The sequence below is a fragment of the Pararge aegeria genome, chromosome 6 (genome assembly GCF_905163445.1).
Source record: "Pararge aegeria chromosome 6, ilParAegt1.1, whole genome shotgun sequence".
Classification (NCBI taxonomy): domain Eukaryota; kingdom Metazoa; phylum Arthropoda; class Insecta; order Lepidoptera; family Nymphalidae; genus Pararge; species Pararge aegeria.
In genome coordinates this window covers 1,757,970-1,777,062 of record NC_053185.1, presented here as the reverse complement: position 1 = coordinate 1,777,062, position 19,093 = coordinate 1,757,970, and the positions used below count along the sequence as shown (strand labels likewise).

Genomic DNA, 19,093 nt, shown 5'->3' with positions numbered 1-19,093 from the left:
GAATTGCTCTAACTTCATAGCTTAATATTAATTTACTGTGAGATGGTGATAACAAAAAAAAATACCCGGCTTGTTATGGGCTCTTATCAGATAAGTACGCGTTTGGAACGGGTAGCTTTAGGTTTAATTTGGCGAACGTAGTTATCACCATCCCCTTACAATTATGCAAACATATATGTATGAACGTTTTATAAGTGCCTGTGATAGGCCTGCATGAACAGAGAAATTTTGAAATTTTGAATTATATTGCACCCGTGCGAAGCCGGGGCAGATCGCTAGTTGAATAATAAACTAAATTATTGCTATCATTAATTAGCAACGATTGAATAATTTGTAGGTTACAAAATGCACTGCTATTTAGTGTGACCCAGAATTCTATTTTGCTGTCCTAGTGACATAATAAGATATCGCATTAAATTACAACAATTAGTTAAACATTGCAAAATAATGCTCCATTTTATCATCATTTGCAGTCTTAATAAAGTCCCACGGCTGGACACATCTTCTACGGGAGAGACGGTTTTAGAGCTTACCCGCCACGCTGCTCCAATGCAGGTTGGTGGGCTTTAAAGATATTCTTTTCTTTACGAATCCGAATATAATCATCATATAAACCCATTACAATGAGAAGAGGTTAAGGTTGGATTGGTGGACTCCACACCCTTTTGAGAATAATATGCCTACATAAATAGGTTAAACACCCAAACACTGAAAAACATTCAAGTTCATCACACAAACATTGTCCAGTTGTGGGAGTCGAACCCACGGCCTTGGACTCAAAAAGCAGGGTAGCTGCCCACAGCGCCAATCGTCCATTTTCATTCACTTCCTAACAAAATCAACTTGATTTTTGGCATAGGCTTTTAACGGTTGTATTATATGTTTTTTTTTGTTTGTAACCTCAGAACTTTACCAACCGATTTGGAATATTCTAACATTAGGTCAAGATCTATTCTGGAAGGATCCGGGAGAAATTGCACCTGTATGTAGTATCACATACATAATGTGTACCCGGAGTGTATAAGTCTATATACACTCCGGGTACCGCTGAGGGCAACTCTTAGAGTTACAAAAATAAGTTAAAACACTTTATTTAAAAAAACAATATAGAAATAGAAATTGTAACCTATATTAACAAGCTTTTGTACTGTATATCTGTATAATGTATATACATAATATATATATTTGTACTAGTATATTTCTTTTTCGATTGTCAGATATTGCTTTACCAAGTAGGCAATATGTTTCTTCTTTTTACAAAAGTACAATTGCATTTTTTGTCTGTTGGGAAGTTTCAGTCGTGGGTAGTTGCTACACTACACCAAGCTATTTAGTGTACCGGTGCGATGTCAGCCAGCCATCTATTAGTTATACGAATTTAAAATAAAAAATAAAACACAACTGCACCCGACAATAAGTTGATAAATTTATAACCATATTGACTGTGAGTCCTATAAAATTATATCAAATAATTCGAGACATTTTTTAACAATCAGATGAAATGATCTTCTTGTGAAACTAAGCTCAAATCCGTTTGATTATGGTTCAGTAGAAACCATCGGTAAAGATTATTTCATAGATAATATGTAAATTTCAGCAAAAAAATAATTACAAAATATCTACATTTACTATTTACTTTAAATACATCTAAATTAACATCTAACTATAGTATATCATCACAAATCATTTTCATTTACATATAAGTTTATTTACTATTGAAGATTTATATTCTTAGTTACCTTCAACCAATAATATTAAAAATATACAATGCTTACAGTTGAATCGAATATAGAAGCAGGCGGTACTTTGTGGAATTCCATGATATATCATAAAAATTAAGCTTAATTTGCTATACTCCGCGAAAAGCAGGAGAATCTGTAGGGTGTAAATTTGATAATTGTTAACAGTGATGTAACTTAACAATTATTGATTGTAATGTCAACATCCCCTGAGGGTGCTCCGGTGTTGGAGCGAAACGTGCGTAGTACTTTGCCGAAGTTTATCTGTTCGGCAATGGAGTATAAATATTGAAGGAATTATAAATAACACCATACAGATTCTCCTGCCTTTCGCGGAGTACAGCAAAAAAAGCTTAACTTTCGTAATATATATAGAAAACTCTCAAACTCTCACCTAACGTTCATCCTTTCAGAAAGCCCTAATTCATTATATACAGATAACTTTTAAGTGCAGAAACCGGCTAATTTGAAGCAAAATCTTAATTTTTCTGTACACAAATTTTAGAACTAAATTGACATGTCAAAAAAGTAGTGCTATCATTTAAAGTGTAAGAAGATAGCATTTTTTTTAGACCTGTCATTATAGGTAAGATATTTGTGTACAGTCAAAACATTTCACTGAAGAGAAATTTAGACGAGAACTTATCTAAGAATTTAAGACTTTACAACAACGTAAGAACTAAAATAACAGAATGAAAGTAGCAGCTTTCTATGATAGTCGGAATGAAGATACTTTATTTATCTTTCTCTCCCTTTATTATATTGCAGCAAGGCCTCGCTGATTCTTGATATTAATTTCAGCTCTGCCATCATAGCTTGATGCTACCATAGAAGCAATAGAGTACCACTCTGCAATGTTTTCTGTTAACAGCAACAAAATAAACTTGACACTTGGTAGTTTTATAGACTATGTGTCAAATGTTTTGAGAGCTTCCAGACTGGCTGAAGGTTGAAGTGTTCAAAGTGGCCGGTGTTGATTTTCTGGTCATCTGAAATTAGGATAGGAGTTATCATCTATCTATAATATCAAGAGAATTCAAAATTCATTTATTTCAAGTAGGCCTAATATAAGCACTTTTGAAACGTCAAGTCTGTCTGTGTGTAGTGACTCTACCACCGGTTCGGAAGGCAGATTCTACTGAGAAGAAGCGGGCAAGAAACTCAGCAGTTGCTCTTTTCCAATATCAACAATTTACATTTTATATTTTAAAATTCTTTTTTCTATCTTGTGAGAGATGAAAGCGAAGCCGGAAGCAACGTTGTCAAGGTTAGAAATTAAGAAGAAAGAATTGAAGAAATTCATCAATTTTATAATAACCTTGCTGTAATAAATGTGATTTAACACATTCTTTAAACTTATGCATTAGTAGCTCCAAAATTACCTTAGGAATCATATTATAAAAGCGTAAAAGGCAAAGGCGACTGACTGATCTATCAACGCACAGCTGACAGATCAGGCTGGAATTTTGCACAACGTAGTCATCCACTAAGAAAGGGTTTTTGAAAATTCCAACTCCAGAGGCATCAAATAGGGAATGAAATTATTTTATAAAAGTCATCATGATATAAATGAAAGTTTCTAATTTTTTAAGTAATTTACTTTTACATAGTTCTATTAGCAGCAAGACTTTTTTTAAACCTTTATAGTTAAAATTTACCGAATCAAAAAAAACTAATTAAACGCAACACACACATACGCACACACACACACATAAACATACACTACTCAATCGTTTCTTTTAAAATTGTCTTTTGTTGCTATTTAAGATTAAGGCCTCCTGACTCAGGTATTTTGATAATTACTAGGTCTCCACAATTTTTATTTTTTTTATTTTACTATACACAAAAAGCAAAATACTAAATTCACAGAAGCACTTTTGAAACATCAAATATGTCTGTTTGTAGTGGTTCTACCTGATGAAACAAACAACCTACAGAAAACTGTATACTGCACTGTACTGCATGAGTTAAGCAATGCTGTTACCACCACTGATAGTAAAATAGTTGGAATGCACGTTCAGTAAACTTCAATCCAATGACATTATTCCGATTAGTTAAATTGAATTCTTAGATAGAAGCAGGCCTTTTTATGGGGCAGCCCATGATAAACCTAAAAAATGAACATTTACTTCTCAGTATGTTGGGCAAAACATGTAGTTTCAAACTGACAATCTGTATAATGTTCTTCTTTGTCCAGATCTCACAGAATATAGCAAATGCAAATTATATTAGTAATTTATATTGTAATATAATTGGCTGATTTACACCCAGAATACATAAAATTACCATTTTCATTCTATGCAGCTCATCCATAGCTTGAGGTAATAAGGGTTTAACTGAATTAATCTCCATCATGGTCAAATGGTCCAATCTACCGTAAGATCCCCCAGACTTCATCAGAGCATCCATGGAGGTCCTCAGCTTTGACATGCGGATATCCCATATGTCTTTAATAATGGTCTTGATTTCAGCGGCACGAGGAATGTCTTCAGATGCTGCACCGAGTATCAGCTTTGCTTCTACCATGTAGTGTTCGTTTGGCATTTTAGTGAAGAACCTGAAGATGTTTAAGATTTTATGAGATAATGAACATTATTTTAATTTGCTACAATTGGCAAAAACTATATGAATATGCACAGTGCAATTCACAATGTCTGCAATCTTTATACAACACCACACGGACCATCCTAGTTACTTATAAACTCATCAAAATCAAGATGCTGAGTGTGGTATCTTGATTTTGATGGATTTATAAGTTATTTTTAACTTGTTCATTGGTTTTACATGTGTTTTTATAGAACCTATATTAACTCCAAATCTTATGAACTATATCAATTTTAAAAACATCATGAAATAATCCATAGTTTAGTTACAGTGCATAAGATGCATGCATTCATCATTAAAATATAACTTGAAGGAAAACATTGTGACCTGCATGCCTTAGAGTTCTCCATAAAATACTCAAATGTGTGCTTGGCTAGCGTGGTGAATGAGACTCACCTTTGAGAGTCACTCTTCTCGTTCTGTGAGGCGACCCTTGCCCTAGTAGGGGGCTAATAATTTGTCGGTTATGATGTTTATTAATACAAATACTACATACAGACTTGATTAAGCTTAAATATCTCAGTTATACTACGAAAATGAGCCTAAATACCTAGAATCAACAATTGAAGTAGGTACCCACCTTGAAAGCTTTTCTTCCTCTTTAATATTTTCCAAAACATCCATATCCATCCAATCTGGTGGAACTAAGCGACATTTTTGTTTCTGCTTCAACATTACAGCTAACCAGAGAGGCACATTCATTGGCAGACCAGCCCGGAACGGCCCAAATTCACCGCTTATCAAGAATATTTTGTCGTATGAAAAATTTGGTATTATGCTAACGATTCGGTTTTCTCCTATGAACTCTATTTCGTAAGGATCCATTTTGTAACGTAAGATAAAGATTCCAATAATGACTGACTGAATGACTTAATTAACAGAAGGTTTTGTTTAGATGTACAATTTTTCCTCGGTACTTCCTAAATACTTTCCAAATCTTCAAGTTATTCTGAAATGTCAAAACTTCAAAGTTCAAAAGTCAACACAAAAATGCGCGGGAATGGTCGTCAAAATATGTCAAAGACAAAACTTATTTATAATGAGAATGAATTTATAATCAATCAACAATTTGGATAGCTCGAAAGTGTTTTGTTAATTTCATTAAATTTTAAATTTATTTATTTACGTAATCGGAAATCAACTAAAGAAAAATGTTATATTATTTATAATAAATAATGAAGTATAAGAGGGACCATTATTTTTCATGTGTAGTAAACTTTGCCATCTGGTGTCAGCTAGTTGAACTACATGGTGATGTAGGTTGACTAGCTATTGGTGAATAGGTTCATCACATTCCACACGTTGTATGAAAGATAGCCGCTAGATGGCACTTTTTAAAATATTATTTACGTAATATTATTAAAGAGAAAAAGCATTTAAATTTGATTTCTTTTAAAAAAACTATACTTATACTATCATTATAAATGAAATATTTTGGATTAATGATTGTCACTTAGTCACACCTGCAGGGCTAGTACAGGCAGGAGACAAAAATTACATCACTATTATTACATAGGTACATACAGGGGATATAATTACCGGGTCTACCTGTTAAGCACGGGAAAAAGAGAAGCGTTTATTATTATTACACAATATATATTATTTGGATATTATTGCCACTTGTGCGCCAATGCTCTGAGAGTTGATAACGCTGTGGGAGAAAAAAAAATTTTTTTTGCATAGAATCAAATCCGGAATTTGCGAAAATCCATAATATATTATGAAAATTAAGCTTAATTTGCTATACTCCGCGAACTTCTTCTGGGTAGCTGCGGAAAAACACTACTTTTACGGCTAGAGCGAGCTCAAAGAGCGATCCTTAAAGTAATGCTGGGGAAGCCAATCCTTTTTCCATCGCGTGAGTTGTATGAAAAATGTCTTAGCGGTCAGACAAATGTACATTCTACAAGTTATCATACGAAAGCAAAGACAGCACTACTTTTGGATCTGTCGATTTAGTAGCTAAATTTAGTTTAAATACAATTTAGTTAATGTCATATTTTTAAGTTTTTTTTTTCATAGCCATTTGTTTGGTCCTTCAACTATTATTATACAAAAAACCATCCTTTTCTTTATGGAAAAAATGAAAAAAAAAAATAGCACTACTTTTGGACCGGTATTAATTCAGGGATTTGTGTATGTTAGTAAGACAGCAATTTTACAATAATTGACGCATAGATAAAAGCGTACAATGGTGGGCAGTTATTCTGTCAGTTATATTACAAGAAGGAACCTTGAGGCGATCGATGCAAATCGTTTTGGCAAAGTGCAAACTCCTAATTACTAGCAGTAAATTAGGGTGGTCGGTTGACAACTCAGACGGGTGTTATTTATCGTGTCCGCCATCACAGAGGGTCTGAAGGTCTCTCGCTGAGACTTATTTTTATTGTAGGATAGCTCCAATAGTTGTTTCAATTTGATTAACTCGGGTTTGCGAACCAAATGTTTAATGGAACGGAGATGGTGTCCGGAGTTGTCTGATATCGTTTACCTCAAGAAGTTCTAATGTAAATTAAGCATTATTAGCTATACTACGTGTAAATTATACGTGTTTCCTGCCACGTATAATTTGAGTACCTTCAAGGCTATAGTGAATAGGCTTTTTCTAGGCAAGCGTGCTCCAACCTAGATCATTGCTTTCTAACTGGCATGATTATCGTCAAGCGCTGGCCTATAGTTAATAAATAAAAAAAAAACTCCGCGAAAAGCAGGAGAATCTGTATGGTAATTAAGTATTTCTTCACGAAATCTCCAGTGTCGGAGCGAAACGTGCGTAGAGGGTACATTGCCGAAGATCTGTTTGGTGTGGAGTATAAAGATTGGAGAAATTATAAATTACGATTCTCCTGTATTTCGCGAAATATAGCAAAATAATCTTAATTTTTGAAATATATCGTGGAAATTTTAATTACTTAAAACGTATGTGCGTTTTAGAAAAGAATATTAGAAAAGTTAGAGGTGAGTGCTGGGATACTAACTCGGCCCCCCGAAAGTGAAGTTGAATGCGCTATCACCGCTTTAAAAAAAAAAAAAGAGGCGGAACTTCTGAAATTTCTGTGCTCTTTATTACACTTGCTGATAAAACTGCATATTATTGTAATAATTTCGTTAACGAGGGTAGTTAAACCATAGTTGAACGTAAGGAAGTAAGTACGAACTTGGTATCAGCGGCCCATGGAGCTAATTACTCCGCTAAGTGAATGCTTAAGTGCGGCCAAATTACAGAAATTACAGATTTGGATACTTGGAGATACCGTGAGGCCGGTTAAAGTTTCCCACCCACCTTAATGCAGTGATCGCAAACCTTTTTTCAAAGGAATTATTTATTAATTTATTTTACATCTTGTTTGTACGGCAGGGCCACTTACACTTACTAGATATAACTACATATCTTATGGATTACCTATAAGACAAATGAATAAAAGATGTCATTAAACATTATAAAAGACATGATATTAGTATAGTGTACTATAATGATACTCTGCGAAAAATTATTGTAGATACCGTGAGGCCGGTTAAAGTTTCCCATCCACCTTAATGCAGTGAACGCAAACCTTTTTAATAATTTGTTATTTCGTGGACGAAGGTTATTGTCTTTTTGGGCACATATGCAATACAGTCGGTTTTGAAGATCTGGAGCATCGACATCTCCTCGTAAGATTTGGCACATAATTTTTATAAGTAAGTAATTTGATATTGTAATTCCTTTGCTTTTATTGTTCATTTTATATTAATAATTGACTGACCACCGGTTGGTAAACGATATACAATCGCATGCAAGAAACACTTAGCGTAGGCTTAGGTGTTAAGCCTCACTGTATAAAAATTTGGGATTATATAATTTCTGATTTTCTCGGGTATATTCTGGTGGGAGTCTTCTTTTAGGTACTAGCAGAAGACTCCCACCAGACCAGACCCTACCGATAAAGAGATGCCGTAGCGAGTTAGCATTCCAGTACGATGTCGCGTAGAAACCTATTAGGGGATATGGTTTTATACAACGTGTAACCGAATTACGAAATACTGTTGAAGGGCGCATAAGTATATTTCACAAGGAATCACACTGTAAAAATATTAATGAAAAGAAGCATATTTATTTTCTCATACATAATAATTTAAAACATTCTAAGTGTTTACTTATGACAACCCTATTGAGGATAAAGGACCGACACGCGCATAGTACCTACGCTACACGACGCGTACCTAATAAAGTAACAGGAGCCACTAGATTTTAATTTAGCATGTGATGTTAGGGCCGTATCTGATTGCTTTCAGTAACAACTATGGCAGTGGTTTACTCAAAAACTATTACCGTCTTAGTTTCACATATAAGTCTCAGAGACCGTAAATAATGTAAGACTGAAGCCTGTGTCTTGTTATATAAAAGTTTTAATTTACACGTTGTGTAATTGCCATACACATGACAACTTAGTCCTTAACCATCTTGCACTGCATCATCATATCTTAACAGCAGGTGAGATTGCAAAGGCTAATTTGTAGTCGAATTAAAAAAAAAACAAAAGATAAGGTTAGGGCAAATAACTCTTCGGAAAACTTCATAGAAAATAACATATTAATAGCTTCAATAGTTTACTTGTAAACTTTCACTGAGAGATGAAACAAATCCTGAGACAAACAATTTCTCAATTTCAAAGTGAAATAACCCGGACTGGATATAATATTCACAAACGTAGTGTGCATTTAAACCAAATGTTTACGATCCAAGTTACGAGATAGTGGCGGAGTTCGCAAGTTGTGAGGCCACCGCAATCAACATTATTCATTTAATAATGAGCCGGCGAATGGGGATTATAAAAGTTTTTCTGTTTATAAAAACAACATTATTTCATTCGGACTAAACGACGGACTGTATGCGAAAATATGAATCGAATGGAATAGGTCTTTATTTGCATAATTCACACATTAAAATATATAAATACTTCCTTAAATAAAATATATGTATAAAATACTAGCGACATCTCTCAGGCTAATATGTGAATCTTAGCCATCCAGGGTGCCACCCAAACGCATACCAAAAAATTCATTCAAATCGGTCCAGCCGTTTAGAAGGAATTCAGTCACATTAATAATAATAAAAACTATTCAGGGTCTGGGTGTACATATAAACATCCCGATGCTGAATAACATTTACACCCAATAATTTTCCAGTTGCGGGAATCGAACCCGCAGCCTTGGACTTAGAAATCACGGTCGGTGTAATAATGTAATAGCTTTTTTCGATAAATATTATGTATGAACTCAAATACTTTTAATATGCATTTAATCATCGCACGTTTCTAGAAATAAAGGTCATTTATATTTTTTTATTCAAGCTTGATTAATACAAAAATATATTTACTTTTCAGTTAGTACGAGGATAACATCGAAGTCGTTTTTGTTTTGTTCTAATAACAGTTTAAAAATTAATAAAGCGGCGTGCCTGCGCGCGTGATCAGACAATCGGGATAAACATCGCTGAACACTAACAACGGTCGCTGCAAGCTCAGCGTATGTTGCCATAACCGTAAACAAGCCGATCGCGTTGAGGTTTAACGACAATTGTTACGTTCCAACGTGTGTTTGGAATTTAGGATTTGAGATATGAAATGTCACGCGAACGGCTGGCGGTATCTTTATAATGAAGATTTGGTTTAAAACTAAAGACTGTCTGTCTGTAAACCAAACGTCTTTTACTATTTTTTATAATTTTAATTTTCTGTATAATTTAGTTTATTAGTGAGTTAGTTTAGTTTATTTTTTGCTTTATTTTAAGTTTACATTTTTTAAAATATATTTTTGTTTTATAACATGCCATTCATTCATTCATTATTTCTATATAGAAAATGACATATATAAATAATGAATTAATGAATACACTTTTATTGTACACCAAGAAAAAAGTAGTTATAGAGATATAAACATAGAGCAAGAGAGTACAATTTGGTGGCCTTATAGCTACATAGCGATTTCTTCCAGGCCACCAAAGGCATAAGAACATAGAAAAGAGGTGTAACAATGTATTTTTAGTAACAAAAAATACGAGTATAAAACGCCTGAAATAAATATTTTTGTTATTTATTAATACTCTTTGATATTGATTGACAACTGAGACAAAATTGCAATAGCAGACTTGGGCCCCAGTCGACAATTTATTTTATATTCTTACTTTTTCGAATTTTGTTATATTAATTTGTACAATGAAGGTAATTATATGAAATAATCATTATTAAACCGTTTTCTAAAGATATAAGATGCCTGTACCTAGCAATGATATGGTTATAAGCAAATGACGATTAAATCATTTACTTTCGCTCGGTCATCCGGTCTATCCTTCAGTCCGGATGACTATATGATATATATAAATAAAATAGCATATAATATATAGTATAAAGGATTAGGGAACCGATAAAAAAACTTGATGTGAATTGTTGCTTTAATCAGGCTGCTCTTCTAATATTTTTAAATGACAATGTGAGATGGTGATAACAAAAAAGAACACCCGGTTAAGTTTGTTGTGGGCGTCTTCTTAGACCAGGGCGCGTTTGGAATCCTCGTAGCTTTAGTTTTAAGTTTACAAAAATGGTGATCGTCGTCATCTCACTACCATGTACACATTTTTCATGTAATAAACGCATCATAAGTGCCAACTATGAGCGTAATTTATAAATTATATAGTTGCCGATAAATATAATAAATTACTACTCCAGTAACTTCAGTTTTCTGAAAGAATCTAACTGATGAATCAGAGTAGGTAGCTACTCTGATTTTATTTCATTTATCTATGTGTTTTTTATTTATATTATTTTTTTGTTTGTTTTCTTTTTATTGTTTTTAACATTATTAGTATTTCTGTCTTTTCTATTTTTGTACCCAAATTTTAAATAAATAGAATAGAATAGAATTTGTTTATTTACCAGAACAAAACAAACAGACTTACATACGGACTAACGTAACTGGACGTAACTTAAAATTTTGTATTTAATTATTAAAAGCTTAAGTCTACGATATGTCGTGCTAATAAAAAGGTTCTGACTCAGCTTAATGTACCTATTGAATTACCTAAATACATATTGTTCGCGTAGTTCATGAGTGTAATGAGAATAATAATGCAATGGTTAATAAGTGTAAGTACTAATTGTTTAATAAATAAATGGCTTTCATCTTGGATACTTTACTTTTTAGACGGATCACGGAGGATACTTTTTCTAACTGGAAAACGGTTAGTATTTAATTATACTTGAATTATGTGACACCCAAAGTACCAATGAAGTCACAGGCGTCTTTAATTGCCGAACTTGCGATTCACGGCTGATCGGCGTGATATAAAGTTATGAGTGTCGAATATGAGTCGTGAGTCAGTCAGTGAGTTATGGGCACGAACTCCGCTCGTTCGGTCTGCCCCGTTGGCTTTTAATGGCTAATTTTATTACGAACGTACCTACTCGAGCGCGTAAGAGTTATAATAATACTTAGTTTTGCTATGGCGGATTGTGGTACTGTGACTTTTGTAATTGTAACAAAGGTCGTTTGGTATACGAGTAATCATAATTCATGATATTGATTACTTAGCAACTATTTGTTAGGAGGTAGGGAGGCTAATTTGGTAGTTGGGAAATACGAAACAATTTTTTTCAAGTGACTTATAAGCACTTTTGAAACGTCAAGTCTGTCTGTTTGTAGTGACTCTACCACCGGTTCGGAAGGCAGATTATAGCGAGATGAAGCCGGCAAGAAACTCAGCAGTTGCTCTTTTCCAACATCAACAATTTACATTTTACATTTCAACATTAATTTTTCTATCTTTTGAGAGATGAAAGCGGAGCCGGATGCTTCCAAGTAACCTTGTCATTAAGAAATTTATCAATTATGTAGTAACCTCGCTGTAATGAATGTGTTTTAACATATTCTTTTATCTTATGCATTGGTAGGTCCAAAATTATCTTAGGAATCATATTATAAAAGCGTATACTCAATCCCACAAATGACTTCTGTACCTTTCGCAGACGAAATGCAGATGTAACTAATTTATGACCATTTCTTGTAAGTCGACTGTTTACATCCACTTTTTGTTTTCAAAGACTAATATGTTGTCTTACAAATACTACATTATTATAAATATATTGTGAAGCTACAGTAAGTATACCTATTTCTTTAAACTTCTCACGGAGGACATCATCATCATATCAACCCTTTATCAGCCCACTACAAAGCACGGGTCTTCTCCCATAATTAGAAGGGGTTGAAGCCTAAGTCCACAACGCCAGCCCAGTGCGGGTTGGTGGACTCGTCACACCTTTGAGAACATTACAGAGAACTATCAGGCATGCAGGCTTCCTCACGATGTTTTCCTTAACCGTTGAAGCAAGTGATATTTTAATGCACATAACTTAAATAGATATAAAGTGCGTGCTGGGATTCGAACTCTCCTGCCCCAAAAGTGGAGTCCTACCCACTGGGTCATCACCGCTTCGTAGTATATAACATAGATTAAATAAATAAATATACTATGACAATACACACATCGCCATGTAGCCACAAAGTAAGCGTAGCTTGTGTTATGGGTACTAAGATGACTGTAGATTTAGTTTTATGTTTACGATTTTAGTTATCACCACCACTACTCACTGCTATGTACACATTTTGTATATAATAAACGCATCAAAAGTGTCATCTATGTGCCTATTTGAATAAAGAAATATTTGACTGATCAATATATACGAATTAATAGATTAAAACCGTATATAAGAAGAATCCCTTATTGAATTGGCGCAGATCGATTGAAGGCGAATTAGATAATAATAAACGGTTAGCAAGGACGCGTGACGGGTCCAAATCATCCCATCAGAGGGACAGCCCTACGTGACCCGGCCACCGAGCCTAACGCTCACTATAAATCCACAACAATGCCGCGACGACCGGCTATGCGGACCCCTTTATTATAGCACAAGAGCTAGTACATTAAAAAGAATAAAAAACTTGGGTATAAATTACTCAAATTTCATAAATTAATATTAATTTACTTAATATGGCGATAACAAAAAAATACCCGCCTAATTTTCGAGAGCGTCCGCTGCGTGCGTAAACGGTTAAAGTTTCGATAAAGTCATGTATGATATTTATAACTAAGACGAAACAGAAAAATATAAATACATATTTAGTTTCCAACATCATGTAACCTTATAAAATGAACATACACTCACAACATTCTCGTACAGATGGGCGCACAGACCCATACACACACAAACATAAACACACACACGCATACACACGCGTTCCAGTCAGCATGCTATTCAAACTTAACCGTTAGAGAACTCAACACACCTTTGAAAGTTTCCTTTGTCAAAGTGCACTATATATTATCTTAATGATTGAACCAATGTTTGGGAAGGCATTGGCCTCTAAGATACGGGATTTACTAGTTTAGGGGTCAGGATTCCAAATATTTAGTGTACTGAGTTTTAGTAATAAATATTTTCTATTTCTATAACAAAATTGTTTCACTTTAAAAGTTCTTAAAAAAAGTCTGCAATAGCATATTTTTATATTTAAGTTGACATATGCGCTGAGGGGCCTCTAGTATATATGTAAAAGAAAATTGTCGTATATTTGTCTCATGATTTTGTTTTGTCTCCTAATAATTGATTCAGTTAATTTTTTTATTGTAATTTAGCTTTAAATATTTATACTTTTATACTTTTAAAGGTTTATATTAACTGACTAATTATTAATTGTAAATAATTTATAAGAATGACTTTTTTATATTTTAATGCATGCTGTGATAACCTGTAAATAGTTGAACATTTACTATGTGACTCATTCCAAAAAAAAAAAGCATGTTTTAATGTATCTACTGTTGGTTGTCCTTTATAAATAAATAAATAAATAAATGAAACTTCAAACTGAGGGACCAATTTGTATTTTTCTTTAAAGTACAAAAATTGTAAACGGCTGTCATTTTGAGTGTGGCAAAACACTGCACAACTATTTCAACGCCGTGTTTATTTGCACTGCCATTAGAATGGAATGAAACTTTAATAATAGATTGCATTTGTAATAAATTTTTTAAAGTCCTTTCTGACGCAGCTGTTGTTTTAGTTGGAGGTGCCGGGTTCGATTCCCGGCAGTAGCATTTTAGGAATTTATTATTCCCGAATTTTCTCTAGTCTGGTTTAGTCCTTGGCTTCGGCCGTGGCTAGTTACCATCCTACCGACAAAGACGTGTCGCCAAGTGTTTTAACGTTCCTGTACGATGTCGCATAGAAACCGAATAGGTTTGCGGGTAGCTCTAACTTCATAGCTTAATATTAATTTACTGTGAGATGGTGATAACAAAAAAAAATCCCGGCTAAGTTTGTTGTGGGCACTTCTTAGACCAGGGCGCGTTTGGAACCCTCGTAGCTTTAGGTTTAAGTTGGCGAACGAAGTTATCACCATCCCCTTACAATCATGTAAACATATATGTATGAACGCTTCATAAGTGCCTGTGATAGGACTATAACAATAAAGAAATTTTAAATTTTAATTAGTATTTAATCCTTTGGTTGCAATAAGGGTGATGTTACTAAAAGAAACATTCTTTTTCACACTGTTGCTTTAGTTAGAGGACCCGAGTTCGCTTCCCCGCAGGGTCAATTTGGGAGTATATTGTTACCGAATTTTCTCTAGTCTGGTTTATTCGGAGGCTTCGGCCGTGGCTAGTTTACTACCGACAAAGACGTGTCGCCAAGTGTTTTAGCGTTCCTTTACGATGGGGTTTCGGATATGGATGAAATAAATCTGCCTATAACTACCGAACATATTAGCACGTTACCATCTTAGACTGCATCATATATCACTACGAGGTGAGATTGCAGTCAAGGACTAATTTGAAGTCTCTGATTCTTTGACTATTTCGCGTACAGGAGGCTCTTTGTACACTGGTCCCGATACACGACTACGTCATTATTGAGGAGTGTTATTGCTATTATAAACAAGGATCTCATGTTATTGAGCGGATATTAAAATGATTCCCTTTTGTTTTGTATTTTTCGGACGCCTCTACGAAATTGGGTTGTGATGTAGCACGACTACGCGGTTACGCTGCTACGCGTGTCTACGCAGAGCGATCAAATTACGATGTAATCATGTATCTTTATTTATGTTTTTAACCTTCTTTGAAGAGGAAGAATTCGATGTATTTTTCTTTTAAATTTTGTCTATATATTACTTTTTGCTATAATCGTCATATTTGAATCCATTTTAATGATTTAAATTCAAAAATGTTGTCATGTGGACCTTATAAAAGGCACTTATAAACCGTTCATACATTTAACATGTCAGCACTAATGTTATGTGATGGTGATAATTCTGCATTCGTTAACTTAAAACTGAAGCTAGGTGGATTCCAAACAGGCGTAGGCGTCGTACACGGGAGGCACCGGTGCGTTCTTAGGAGATCCCGGAGCCTCCCTTCATGTGCTGAGGCCGGCAACCGAGGGGGTTTTAGTGGGTAGAAATCCCACATAACCCAATTATTTACAATTCGGGTATCTCGTAATCAAGAGATTTCCCCCCCGTCAACAAAAAAAAACTAAAAAAAAGGTGTGAGAAGAGTCCACAGCAAACTTAGCCGGGTATTTTTTTGTTATCACCATCTCACAGTAAATTAATATCAAGCTATGAAGTTAAAGCAAATCATACTCAAGCTTTTTTATTGTTTAGATAATCCATAACATTATAATAGGATTTTTCTGTATACCTAATTAAACCTGAAGCATCCCCCCGACTCTCCCCACTAAATCTCGGTTTATCCAAATGTATGAATGTCTCCACGCAAAGCTTTTAAGCCGCACTTTTTCCTTGACGAAATCCTCTAAGGTGCTAATTAACTAAATGCTATACTGTGGGACGCTTTTTTTAAATATATATTCTTAAAAGTGTTTTTTTTTTAACGTAAGTTTTAAGTTAACGAATGTGGTTATCGCCATCATCTCACTACCGTGTAATTCAAGTACTGTGTAAGTCAAAGTCCAAAATACTTGAGTAAAGATATTTTTGACTTTGACTTCTGACTTTGTGGAACAGCTATGCTGCTTGGCGGCAGTACTTCCCCGGTTGAGCTCCAAACGATGACAACAAACTTTCCCTTCAACCTCTGTATTATATCTGTATACAACGTTTAACCGAATTACGGAATACTGTTGAAGGGTGCATAGTTATATTTCATTAGGAATCAACCTATAAAAATATTAAATCAAAGCGTATTTATTTGTCAATGTAAACTGATTCAAAACATACTAAGTGTTTTCTTATGACAACCCTTTTGAAAAGACCGATACGCGCATAGTACCTACGCTACGCGACCTAATAAAGTGACCGGAGTCATATGATTTTGATTTTGCATGTGATGTAAGTACAACTGTGGCAGTGGTTTACTGAAAAACTATTACTTTTTACAGATAAGTTAAACCTAATAGTTACTTAGAGAGATAATTGTGACCTAACAGATTACATGATATATATATAAAAAAAAGAGTAGTAATGTAATTAATGTAAAAAACTATATGTAACTAATGTATAACATTATTTTACTATGCTACTCGTATATTTACCCAAAGTGTGAATTTTTGTTGAGGTATTTTAATAATTCTTAACTTTATGAAGTTCTCTTTGACAGAAGGAATAAACGTTATCTCTCAATGTTGTCATGCATTTAAAAGTTAAAATGACTTTATGTATTATTTTACGTGCTTTCAGCATTTATTCCATAACTTTAAATCATTGAATATAAATACGCAATCAATAGAATGTTCTGTATTATGCCGTTGGTGATTTAACTATGTAAAATTAATGAAACATTAAAGTACATTAGGAAAACATTGAAGAAAAACTAAACAGAAGCGTTACGACATCCGTCGAGGAGGCCGGGGTGGTTTCTACGAAAGGGGGAAGCGGGCAAAACTATAAATTGTCCTTTAATTACCCCGGGGCAGCGTCACATCATGGATCCAGACAGTTTTATGACGATTTACGGCACATTTCGACGCGGGGACCGGCCCGCTTTGGGAATCCAACCGCCCTATCTTTCTTGATCTTCCTCGCCCGTCTTCTGATACAAATTTCAGGAGCGACGCGGGGTAACTTGAGCGAACTTGAGGGTCTCGTTAAGATGGTCGGTATACGTCACCTTTTACACTGCTGGGGGGTTTTAAGGCTTCCAGTTCTTTATGGTAATGAAATCTGAGCAGGGTGACGTGCCGAGGTGATGCTTCTGAGAGTTTTTGTTGTGCCCCCCTTATTTATCGCACGTTTGAGGGCGAGGGGTTGCCGGTGGGGTTGGCGGGGGGTTCGTGCACAAAGTTCGAATGTAATGTGTTCAGCGCTGTGCCATGTTGATGACGACCGGAGTTGTTTTTGTTAGTTTTCGATTATTGAAAACATGTTTTGTATGTAGCAGAGTGATAATAAATAGTAACTTTTAATATTATATGTGGTTTGTAACATTTTAACACATATAATAATTCGTGGTTACTATACGATTGATGAATTTCTTATCGACATGGCTGCTTGGACGCAGGTTCTGCACTCATCAAGATATAATAATTCTAAATATTGGAAACTATAAAGTTATGTTGAATAACAGCAATCTGCTGAGTTTCTTGTCGACTCTTTTTGGTATAATCTGCCTTCATTTGGAAGGTTATATGTAGTGGTGGGGTCACTACAAAAAGACTGACGTGACGTTTTAAAAGTGCTTATAGTTCATGTCTATAACAAGTTAGTTAGTATCTACAAATAACGTGAGAATAGTAGTGCCGCTGGATACTCTACACGAGAGCAATACTCCGTACTCAAAAGGACTTCATTATTGGAAGACCCCACTAGGTGGACGATGTCAAACGTCTCGTAGGGAGTCGACAAATACAATCGACACAAGACTGTAAACAAGAAAAACAGAAACACAAAAGGGTTTAGGATACAAAAAGCGTTCTTAATTAAACCGCTTTGGTTGCAGCTTTGTCCACGTGTAATTTTATTTTTTTTCAATGAATAAAAATATAATAACTATTGTTTGGAATAATTGCCATCTATACTTAATTTAATTAAAATCCATTTGACAATTTAAGAATAAATTTTTAATATTTAGAAACACAAATAAAAAGTTAAAGAGCATTTCAGAATATTTCGCAATACATCAAACTTTGTAAATTTCTTTTTATTTACTGTTGTCGAGTAAGGTATCGCCACACACGTATTATTGTCGAAAGATTGAAGTATTGATAACAGTTTGATGAATACTTGAATCCTTCAATACGCCTAGCCCACATGCAGTGGCGTGCATAGAGGGTATGCACAGGGCATACAGATGATATAAAAATGAAGAAAATCTCCAATACAAGTTACAAAAAACTAAAGGATAGGCATTTTAAGAGTTATTAAAATTCTACCCGTAAGTAATTTATAACTCGTACCGGAGATTTTCTTCATTTTATATCATCTGCATACCCTGAGCTTACCCTCTATGCACGCCCCTGCCCACATGCAGTATAATTATTTGTCAATTTTTAGTATTATGAAAATTAAGCTTAATTTGCCATACTCCGCGTGAAGCAGAAGAATGTGTACCGTATAATTTATAATTTCTTCAATCTTTATTAATATTTATACTCCACACCAAACAGGTCTTCGGCAATGTACAATGAATTATTGTTAAGTATTCACATATCTTAAACTTTCAACATCTCCTGAGGATGCTCCGGTTTCGGAGCGAA

The 19,093-nt window shown here is 34.5% G+C and overlaps 1 protein-coding gene across 1 annotated transcript; it reads right to left on the bottom strand.

Moving 5' to 3' along the window:
• Window positions 1-1,803: 1,803 nt before the first annotated feature.
• LOC120624717 (probable DNA replication complex GINS protein PSF2) lies at window positions 1,804-5,320 on the bottom strand. Its single transcript, XM_039891400.1, has 3 exons — window positions 4,924-5,320; window positions 4,026-4,296; window positions 1,804-2,728 (listed from the first exon to the last, which is right to left on the bottom strand). The coding sequence occupies exons 1-3, from the start codon at window positions 5,166-5,168 to the stop codon at window positions 2,654-2,656; spliced, it is 591 nt and encodes a 196-aa protein (XP_039747334.1). The 5' UTR covers window positions 5,169-5,320; the 3' UTR covers window positions 1,804-2,653.
• Window positions 5,321-19,093: the final 13,773 nt, after the last annotated feature.